We start from the raw sequence: 11,230 nt of genomic DNA, 5'->3' as shown, positions 1-11,230 counted from the left end.
TTGTTGTTTTTTTTACACAAGGAAGCAAACCACGTGTTTCCGTCTCAAAGTTTAGGCAACATGGCCAACCTGGAGCAGACTGATGACGACCCGAAACTAAACGAACCCAGCACAGACAAGTCCGCGGTGTTAAACCCAGCTCCGGTTCGTGATTTTCTCGCGGTTCCGTGTCTGATCCCGAGTTTCGTGGACGCGAGTAAACTCGTGCCCGCGCCTTACTCGTGCCTCGTATTACACACACACCGCAGGCACGTGGCTCTGCCTCCCATGTACATGAATAAGAAGAGGACCGGGATCCAGCAAGAACTGAACGCTGAGCTTTTAAAGTACTCCAACAGGTACAGGATGTTTGATGTGTTTAGTACAGCAGCTGTTGTGAGCAGTGTGTGAGATCTCAGACCCCAAACACCTCCAGAGCTGCAGACAGACAGACAGTTAGTTTATTGTCATTGCATAGTACAGATACACAGCAACGAAATGCAGTTTGGCATCTACCAGAAGTGTGAAGACTAGCAATTGTGCAAATAGACAAGTGCAGATAAATATGTAGCACATGTACAGCATGTAATATAATGTAAACATATGATGTACATCATGTAATATACACACACACACACACACACACACACACATATTGTATATACATATAGCATGTTATTTTTGATATATATGTATATATGTGTATATATATATGTATGTATGTATGTGTGTGTGTGTGTGTGTGTGTGTGTGTGTGTGTGTGTAGGTACATATGTAAACACATACAGTGAATAAATATAAAGGCTATTTAACATTGTGCATTCTCAGTCATATTTACCTATACGAATAATCTTTACAGAGCCTTTTACTACTCATTTATTTCATGAACATTCAATTGAATCTACAGGTAAAATAAGCTAATTATTTTTAAATGAATATAAGAACTTTGATAATGGTGACTTTCTAATGGTGGCTTATGATTTTATGTTCTGCAACATGTATTAAAGTCTTGTTAAAAACAAAAACATCCCCCTTACATGTTTCTTTTACAGTAAACTTCAAAAAAGGCATGTTTTTATTTATTTTTTTAATGTGTACTATATTGTATTTACATATTAGCACAGGAGTTTTTATGTGTGAGCTTTTCACTCTTAGAGCCTGTTTTTATTAAAATGATCAATCCAGTAGACTTTAGGTTGAAGAGTCATTAAATGCAGTACAGGTGAGCGTCTGTGACATATAACTGATGGCTGTTTCTGTTCACTTTCCCTTAGTTTGAAAGGTGTGCCTATGGCTTATGATGGCATCAAAATTATAGGACATTATGGGGACATTTTTGATGACCAAGGCTACATTCACTTAAACATCGAGGCATCGTTTGTGATATTCAAGCCAAAGAAAGGAGAGACACTTGTGGTGAGTGTTTGTGCTTATGATTTTATGACCTTCATTAATATATAGATTAAAAATGAATCGAATGTTAAAATAAATGATTTTATTCAACTTTATTTGAGTCAACTTTCAGAATATTTTTAGCTTCAGTGAAATTATGAAAAAAGAAATATGCAGTTTCTTTTAATATATTAAAGGATGTGGGTTATATCTGTAACCTGTAGGGTGTGATAAATAAAATCGGAGTGGGTCATGTGGGCTGCCTGGTGCACGGCTGCTTTAACGCCAGTGTGGTGAAGCCGGCTCAGCTCACCCCTGAGCAGTGGAGAGACTCGGGCTTGATGCTGGGTGGCAGCCTGAAGTTCGAGGTGTTTCAGCTGGACGCTGATGTGGCTGGAGTTCTGCTGATCAGAGGAAGACTTGAAAAATCCAGGTATATTTATAAAGTATCAGTTTTAACGCTGTCTGAAATCAACAATACATAATCTGTAAAGAAAATATGGGAATAAATCTGAACAAATGTATCTAGTGTAAGTTCATGTTGTTAATGCATATATAATTTAATAAATTTCAGCTGTTTTAAAAATCAGGATTTTCACTTTTTCTGAATATCACAATAATTAATATTATCAGTTATTATGTGAATAGTGTAAACTGTTTCCCTGTAAGCATCTAATGTGTTGTTTTAATGTATTTCAGGGTGCAGGAGCTTATTGACTCCCTCAACAGTACAGAAACATGGCAGGATGAGACGGTGGAAGAGGTTTCTGAACCAGATCCGGTTGTTACTGAAGAACCCTCTGATGCTTCAAAGCCCAAGAAGAAAAAAAAGAAAAAGGACATAGAAAGGGAAGATCAGGCTGTAGAGGACCTGAACAACAACCAGACATCCGAGACCACGACACATGATGTTAATTGTAACGGCATGCATTCGGATCCTGATCCCAACAGACATCCAACGGAGAAAAAGAAGAAGAAAAAGAAAAAGGAGGAAAAGCTCGATTCGGACGCCGAGCTGCCATCCCCTGGTGCTGATCTACCAGGCAGTGACTTAAGCGGATACATCAGCAAAAAAAGCAGCAAAAAGCGAAAAGCACAGGAGGATTTACGTCTCCAGGAGGACTCTGAAATTCTTCCGACTAAAAAGAAGAAAAAGAAGTGATGCTTGCTGTTATAGTGTGACTTTAATTTTTATTTTTCCTGAATGTGTATTATTAATAATATGTAATAATGCAATAAAGGACAGATTACACTGCAATAGGAGATATATTGATATATATATAATTTACTCTTTCAACAATAGAGGGCAGTGTGGAGTTTATAAAAAATGTTCATCTGTTTTCGATCCAAATTTCAATGTAAATAAATTAGTTTTGAAAGCTATTGAAATTGAAAGTAATTAAATATATTACAATTTTAAAATGTTACTTTAAAAGAACACATTCACTGCTATGAATTTATTCGTGTTCGAGTTTCATCATGAAGTATTCAAAGCCTTTTAACATCATTCTGCTCAATGTCTGTTTTTGCATTTATTTGTCTGCATGCCAGCAGTTAAAAAATGCAGACAGACAACTTTGTAAACTGAACAAAACGGTTTCTCTCTTTTCAGTAAATAACATCAAGTTGTAAGAGTCTGAATTATACCTGCACCTCGTTATTGAGATCAATTTCAATAGAAATGATACTTGTAGTTTTAAGACATGACTCTATTAATCCTGGAAAACAAAATTGAGACAAATAGCTGAAATTTCCCTTTGTACATCCCAGTCTGTGAGGGATTTCCCAGACTGGACCAAGCCAATGCACGTGCTTTCATTCCCGTGCCAGTATTTCATGCTGAAGGTATAAAGTTTCTTATATTACGTGCACAGGAAACATAAAAGGGCCATTCCAAACCTCAGAAAGATTTCTGACTCTGAAGAAAAACAACGTTATTGGCAGGTGCTCGGTCTGCTCCCTGCTGTGGCTTCTGTTCTGAGGAAATATTCCCACCTCCATGCACTAACGTGGCCCTGGACCTCAGCCTGCATTCATGTGGATGCATCGGAGCAAGGACGTCCAAACTATTTTCCCTTTTATCGAAGGCCAGTTGGAGGGAAATGTATAGTGTCACAGGTGATGGAGTACCTGTAATAATACTATAAATATAATACTAGATATAGCACTGCAAATTCACATGCTCGAGAACTTACTTTCTTGTTTTTGTGTTGCGTTACAGAATGGCGGCGTCTAGTGTCCAAAAAAGAAGCTGCATTTCGTCGACCGGGTTTAAGCATTATTGCTGAAATACTTGACTAGCTGAAGGTTGGATCTGTAGCTGAAACTCAACTGATGAGCAACTCATGTACTAGGACACAAAACCAAGTTGCATTTTTGGTTCACTGTTGCTCTGTTAAAGTGTATGACTCATGTGGGAAGCTTGTTTTATTACTTTGCGTTGGCTTCTTGTTCTGAGAAAACTGCAAGCAGGTTGTAAATCTGAGGCCCAAGCCGATAACATCCCTGCTTTTCTGCCAGTTTGATTCTTCTCTCATATTCCATATTTGGCTTTAAAATTATTATACTTTTCACAGTAGTGCACTCTACTCTGTGTGTGTGTGTGTGTGTGTGTGTGTGTGTGTGTGTGTGTGTGTGTGTGTGTGTGAGAGAGAGAGAGAGAGCAACACCTGGCCATAATTCCATTCCAAGTCGCCAGGGATTACATGCAGACTGATACATTATGTTTTTCTTTTGCCCCTTTGTTAAGAAAAAAAGAAAAGAGAGACTGGGAAGTTTTAACAAGTTCACACTTTTTCCTGATGAGACGTAGAATCCTTGTTAGTTGGACTATTTTCACCCTCCTAAGTTTTGTAGAACAGATTCCATCTCAAATTGTTCCTGCCGTTGTTTTTCCACTACCTGGAGGAGGCTGACAGCTTGGCGGGTTTATTGGGCCCCCAGCTCTGATAAGTGATCCTTGCACTCTCTCTGTGATTCATGAGGGATTTTTGGGTTGATTCGGGAGTACGAGGTGGACAGGGCTAGGACTAAATTATGTGCTGTGCATCTCTGACGTATGAGTGTAGTCCTTGCTTCCTTTTGTGACTCCCCATAGGAAGGCATTTGTCACAGACTGTGACTTTTTCAGCTTGGGTTGACCTTTAATGTGATAGTGATATGTACATGTGACCTGTATGTGAAGCAAGGTCGTAAAGGGGAAAAAAAATCCATACTAAAGGACTTTGAAATTAAAAATGTGCAGAATTATTAGATGAAACATTTTCCATGGAAGCTTTAGTCTATTTTTATAAGTGGGTTATTTACAATAACATGAAAGTGTTCTAGTGGGAAATCATCTCTTTAAGAGAGTGATGCAGCAGCGCTTTCATCCTACAGTCTGTCCAGGTATCTGTCCAACATCTGTCCAACAATCATCTTGCTCGGTATCTTATAGATCACTAACTAGGTAACTTATAGATCACTAAAATGGTAAGTGAGGAAAGATGCTCTTTGGTTTTAGGCAAAACATGATACATTAAGCAGATGCCTTTAGAACTGAATGTTTAATTATACAACATTTATACAACTGAGTAATTGGGCCTTGTTCAGGTGCCTGTCAGTGGTCGCTTGGTAGACCTGGGATTCAAACTCTCTCTCACTCACTCATCTTCTACCGCTTATCCGAACTACCTGTGCCTATCTCAGGTGTCATTGGACATTAAGGCAGGATACACCCTGGACAGAGTGCCAACCCATCACAGGGCGCACACACACCCACACTCTCATTCACACACTATGGACAATTTTCCAGAGATGCCAATCAACCTACCATGCATGTCTTTGGACTGGGGGAGGAAACCCCCGAGGCACGGGGAGAACATGCAAACTCCACACACCCAAGGCGGAGGTGGGAATCGAACCCCCAACCTTGGAGGTGTGAGGCGAACGTGCTAACCACTAAGCCACCGTGCCCCCGGATTCAAACTCACAACCTTAAAATTGGTAGCCCAACACCTTAATCACCAGGCTGTCACATCCCTTGTATCCCCACATCCCTGATCTATTTTTTCCTTCTATTTACATTTATATTTATGGCATTTGCCTTAAGGAAGCACTTAGAAGTCATTAAATACATCCTGATAATGGTTCATTAAGTCGCAGACTAATAATACCATTAGACTAAAAGCTTTGTTGTAGAGATAATATGGTAAGAAAAGCACACAGACAACACATTATTTTAAAGTCCTACAGCACTAAACAGCATTAACCTACAAATTAGCCCGAGAAACCATAAACACATTACAAATATTTAGTATAAAACATATTTAATGTGTTGCATGGTGTTTTCCTTTAAGACTTATTTTTAACCTGGAAACCAATCAGAGCCTCGCAAACAAACAGCATCCTGTTTTGCCTGCAACCAAAAGAAGGCGGATATACTTTATTATGCTGGGTTAAAAGATTTTTTCTCTCTCCTTGGCAGACTTTTTGCGAGATTTCCAAATTTGATCCTACTTCCTGGCGGTTCCATATATGACAACAGGCATAAACTGACCCAGAGGAAAATTTGTCTTCTTGGATGTAGTTTAAGGTTTTAATCCCTGAAACTGACCGTCATTGTTTTACTTTATTCCCATTTTAAGATATCAGCAGTGAAAGTTGCAGATCTATACAATGCAATGTCTTTTCCATAAATCCTAAAAAGTCAGTGTGCCTGCAGTGCAGCTCTCACACTCTGTGGTTCTTCACCTGGTGTGAACCGCTGACTCAGCTATTGGGCCGACATCCAGGAGAACCCACAGCTCCATCCCTGAGGCCTGAGATTCCACATCCAAACACATTACAGCCTATAATCCCAGCCAGATCACGCATCCCTCCATGGAGATGGCACTGTTTTGGATACGGCCCGTATTTAATTCCTCCAGGGAGGCTTTTTTTATTTGGTAACGTCCTAAGAAAAACAAGCAATTAATAGACACCCAGTGCCAAGTGCTTTTAAAGATTTGGTTTTATCCTTTGATGTTGGTTTACATAAAGATTCTGAAATTGTTGAGATGAGAGGAAATGCCATCATCCCTTGTTTGTTTATTACGAGTTGTTTCCAAAATGGTCAATTAGTGAACGTGAACCTGTATGTTGTCCAGTGTTACTTAGATACTTAACACTTAATACTTAATGTTAAATCTAACCTGTATTATGAGTTCCTTTATTGTTACTTTACCAATTATGTCACTTTTATAACCAACATTTATTTTTAATAGGTTTTAAAAGGTGTGCCTGTAAACTGCACCTAAGAAACAAGCTTTATTCACTTCAATGATGTGGCATGAAAATAAAAAAAAATGCCTATATAAAACAGATAAATACAACATGCAATAGATCATGTTTTGAGTTTAACCATATGCAGATGGTGTATTATTTTATTTTTACACAGTACACAGCACATAATGACAGTGCGTCCAGTTCATGCATCATATTTTGTGGTTTCTTAGAAACCCAGTTACCCTAAAATACTGTGTATCAGGTGAAATCTTAAAAATATTATAATAGAATTTGTATATGACTCCAATAAAAAAACTAAACTGTGTATTTATTGCTGTTTTCCTCACTATAATGTAGTGTTCCAGTTGTTCCAATTGTTTTTATTATAGTCCTGATGGTGATTAATGGTATTTTTTTTTTTTACCTGTATTTTACCTTAAGGACATAAGGGCAACTTTTCAGCATGTTTTGTTATCCCCATGATGATGGATAATGTTGCTGCTCGAAATATTGTTTGAACATTCAGTATTCACATTCAGTATTCACATACAGTATGTACACTGGTCGGTCGGCGCTGTTTCTGTTACTGTTTATTGTCTTTTGTGTATTGTTTTTTTTTTTTTTGTACTTTTTGTATTGTCTTGTAACGTTTTTGTCTACACTGTCTTTTGTCCTGCACTGTCTTGTCTGTCTTGTTTGTCTTGTCCTGCACTGTTTGCACCAGGTTGCACAGTTGCACTTTATATGGCTAAGACTACTCACAAGTCCTTATCCCTGTCTTTGTTTTTATGTAGCACCACAATCCTGGAGAAACGTTTCATTTCACTATGTACTGCAACAGCTATATATGCTTGAAATGACAATAAAAGCTACTTGACTTGACTTGACAAGATGCAGTTTGCTTGCACTTATTTGAAATATTCTTAGAGAGCCTTCATACATCATTTTTGCTTTTAAGGAAAAAAATATATAGAAAAAAGTATAGTACCCCAATTAGTGGAGTAAAGAAGAAGAAAACATGTCTGTAACAGCATGATATGCACATAGATGATATAAATGTGAAACGCTAAATGTAAATTAGCAGCATATTTAGAGAAAAAAATAAATGCAAGTGCAAAATAGCAAAAACTTGTCCATGTGCAAGAGATTTAGAAATACAAATAAAGACACAGAAGCTAGATATACAAATAAGTAAAGCTAAAATAAATAAAGCTAGATATACAAATAAGACACAGAAGCATGGCATTTCTAGAACACATAAATTACTACTTAAACATTTATAAAAATCTTTCTGTCTTGAAAAAAGTAGGTTCTTTCGTTCATTTTATAAGAGGAAAAATACCTAATGTTCATTTTATAGGTTTCTACTGGTTTGCTGGTTCGATCCTGAGCTTAGCTTACTGTCTGTATGAGTTTTCTACTGTTTATCGTGTATCTATGGGTTTCCTCGGGGTTCCACTGGTTTCTTTTGCACCTCTCAAAAACATACATGGAGATGGACTGGCTGTTTTGCACCTTAGTGTGTATAATAGTGTGTGATGAACTACAGTTTGATCCATGTAGTATTCCTTCCTTACATCCAGCGTTCCTGGGACAGACTCTAAAAAAAAAGCTGTATAAATTTGTTTTAAATACACACTCTTCTAAAGGGGATAATAATTATAAAGTACATTAGAGGACATACATACATACATACAACAATGCTGTGTGTTGGGGGTAAATGTTATAGTGATATCTACAGTATATTAAAAGAAAAGCTTTAACCTGTATAATTTGTATTCATTTACACAAAACCTCATTAAGAAACATTCCTCATATGTGATTCTCCTCTTAAACAAAATGAAGCTGTTCTGCTGAGTTTATGACTGGAGCATCCTGTACAGATATGACAAATAGTCCAGAGAACCTACTCATACAGGGGCAATAAAAACAGTGATTTAAGTTTAGTTCTCAGTGGATACTTGGAGAAGACTTGAGTCTTGTGGAGCTCATTTGGAGTGTAGACTTCAAATCTGTTATTGAGGTCTTCTCTCTCTCTCTCTCTCTCTCTCTCTCTCTCTCTCTCTCTCTCTCTCTCTCTCTCTTTCTCTCTCTCTCTCATTTTCCTATCTTTTCATTCTTTATTTCTTTCTCCTGATTAGTTCACACAAGCCACCCATGCCTCCCTGGACTAAGTGCAGAGATGATCACGTTAATTGGTCCTGGCTCTCCTCACATATCCTGTGTCAGACTTTCCAGGCCGGACAGCCTTTGAACCAAACACATAAAAGGAAAAGGGATTTATAGGAAACGGCCGTCGGCCCTGACGTGGAGGTCCGGGCTCACTAACACGTCTCCTCCTACCTCATAGCCCCTAAACCCCTCCACCCCCCCAATTAGTGATTTGTAAGCATTTCTGACCAGCCTTCCCAGAGCTCCCAGTGTTGGAAAGTCATAAAAAAAAGGGGAAGAAAAAAAACCCTTAAGTGTTCTAACAGCTCGACCTGTATTTCTTCATCTTCAAAGCCTGTGCCTGAATCTTGGCTTAAGAGCTGGAATTGAATCATATCAAAGGCCCTTCCACCGGGTTATTGACGTCCATGAAATCTCTTTACAGTGTTTTAAGAGGGAAATTTATTGTGCTTTTGGAGCTTATCAAGCCACCCTTCACACTGCATGGTGCCCATTCACAAGAGGGCGTTAATGTGCTGTACGCAGGTATGTGTGAACGTCCTCTACAGTGAATACACTGCACTACAAGCTGCCATAAATTTTGGATGCAGTCACTAGAATTTACGGTGGATGCACTGAGGGACAGCTTTTAAAACCAGTGCGGCAAAAATCTCCCATTTTCCCCACAAGAGAACAAAGTATTAAATGAGTATATTCAAATTGTAGTTGATGTTCTGATCACAAATCAATCAATTCACAAAGTGATCACAAATCAGCTTTACAGAAATCCAGGTTTAGATTTAAATTCCTATCAAACATGGTGAAGAAATACACGATGAGACAACTTGAGGTAGAAACATCTAGAGAAACTGGACTCAAACGGGTGACACAAATCACTACAGTGTGCAGGTGCAGAAGTGAAGGTGAACTGTAGGTGTCTTCTTCTTCTTCCTCTTCTCCTTCTTCTTCTTCATCTGCCTCCTCTTCTTCTTATTCTTCTTCTTCTTCTCATTCTTCTTCTTCTTCTTCTTCCTCTTCTTCTGGAGCTGCACACATATGCACTTTATTAATCAGTCCTACTTTATTCATATTCATATCACCATATTCACACTCATATTACCATATTCATATTCATAACATGTCATTGTATTGTATTCATATGCTGTATTTTTTATATTTTGTCCATTTCTATCTGTTCTGTACATTCATTCATTCATTCATCTTCTACCGCTTATCCGAACTACCTCGGGTCACGGGGAGCCTGTGCCTATCTCAGGTGTCATTGGGCATCAAGGCAGGATACACCCTGGACGGAGTGCCAACCCATCGCAGGGCACATACACACATTCACTCACGCAATCACACACTAGGGACAATTTTTCAGAGATCCCAATCAACCTACCATGCATGTCTTTGGACCGGGGGAGGAAACCGGAGTACCCGGAGTAAACCCCCGAGGCACGGGGAGAACATGCAAACTCCACACACACAAGGTGGAGGCGGGAATCGAACCCCGAACCTGGAGGTGTGAGGCGAACGTGCTAACCACTAAGGCACCGTGCCCTCCTGTTCTGTACATATTACATTTTATTTTATGTTGTTTTTATAACTGTATTTCATTCATTCATTCATTCATTCATTCATTCATTCATCTTCTACCGCTTATCCGAACTACCTCGGGTCACGGGGAGCCTGTGCCTATCTCAGGCGTCATCGGGCATCAAGGCAGGATACACCGTGGACGGAGTGCCAACCCATCGCAGGGCACACACACACACTCTCATTCACTCTCGCAATCACACACTACAGACAATTTTCCAGAGATGCCAATCAACCTACCATGCATGTCTTTGGACCGGGGGAGGAAACCGGAGTACCCGGAGGAAACCCCTGAGGCACGGGGAGAACATGCAAACTCCACACACACAAGGCGGAGGTGGGAGTCGAACCCCCAACACTGGAGGTGTGAGGTGAACGTGCTAACCACTAAGCCACCGTGCCCCCTTTTAACTGTATTTTTTAATTAAATTTTTATTATTCTATTCCTATCCTACTTTGACTTGACTCTATATTTATTTTGCTAGATTTTCCCTTATTTGAGTCTTTTTTTTTTAACTTAATTGTATTTGACTATTTTAATAACAGTTGTAAAAAGCATCCCTTACGATTGTGTATGCAACAAATAAAAACTTGAATTTTACATTTTTCACCTCCCGCTCATGTTTTGGCCCAACACAGAGTAATACACTGACAGGAAATCTTCCCTCTTTCCACTTCATGAGCTCACAGTAACCGGTGATTGACTAATTTCACTATGATCCAGAGAACAGAGCCAGTTTTGCTCTCTTGGCTCCTGGCCACAAACTGTTGTAGAAAGGTCAGGATTCAAACTAGCAATCTCTCAATTTGTGAGTGAACAGCTTTCTGCTGGGCCACTTGGAACCTTTTGAACTTGGCGTTTTAA

General features: G+C 39.0%; 1 protein-coding gene across 1 annotated transcript; it reads left to right on the top strand.

Moving 5' to 3' along the window:
• polr1f (RNA polymerase I subunit F) lies at nucleotides 1-2,754 on the top strand. The gene is made up of 4 exons (XM_060897239.1): nucleotides 1-338; nucleotides 1,254-1,395; nucleotides 1,596-1,804; nucleotides 2,071-2,754. Exons 1-4 carry the CDS (start codon nucleotides 61-63, stop codon nucleotides 2,531-2,533), a joined length of 1,092 nt encoding a protein of 363 aa, XP_060753222.1. The 5' UTR covers nucleotides 1-60; the 3' UTR covers nucleotides 2,534-2,754.
• Nucleotides 2,755-11,230: the final 8,476 nt, after the last annotated feature.

Source organism: Tachysurus vachellii, chromosome 21 (assembly GCF_030014155.1).
Source record: "Tachysurus vachellii isolate PV-2020 chromosome 21, HZAU_Pvac_v1, whole genome shotgun sequence".
Classification (NCBI taxonomy): domain Eukaryota; kingdom Metazoa; phylum Chordata; class Actinopteri; order Siluriformes; family Bagridae; genus Tachysurus; species Tachysurus vachellii.
This window is presented reverse-complemented; position numbering and strand designations above follow the sequence as displayed.

What these genes read in the sequence shown, in the direction of transcription:
- polr1f (XM_060897239.1), top strand. Translation starts at nt 61, where the DNA reads ATGGCCAACCTGGAGCAGACTGATGACGACCCGAAACTAAACGAACCC. An exon ending in CTTTTAAAGTACTCCAACAG is followed by an intron (nt 339 to 1,253) that starts GTACAGGATGTT and finishes ACTTTCCCTTAG; the next exon opens with TTTGAAAGGTGTGCCTATGG. An exon ending in AGAAAGGAGAGACACTTGTG is followed by an intron (nt 1,396 to 1,595) that starts GTGAGTGTTTGT and finishes TGTAACCTGTAG; the next exon opens with GGTGTGATAAATAAAATCGG.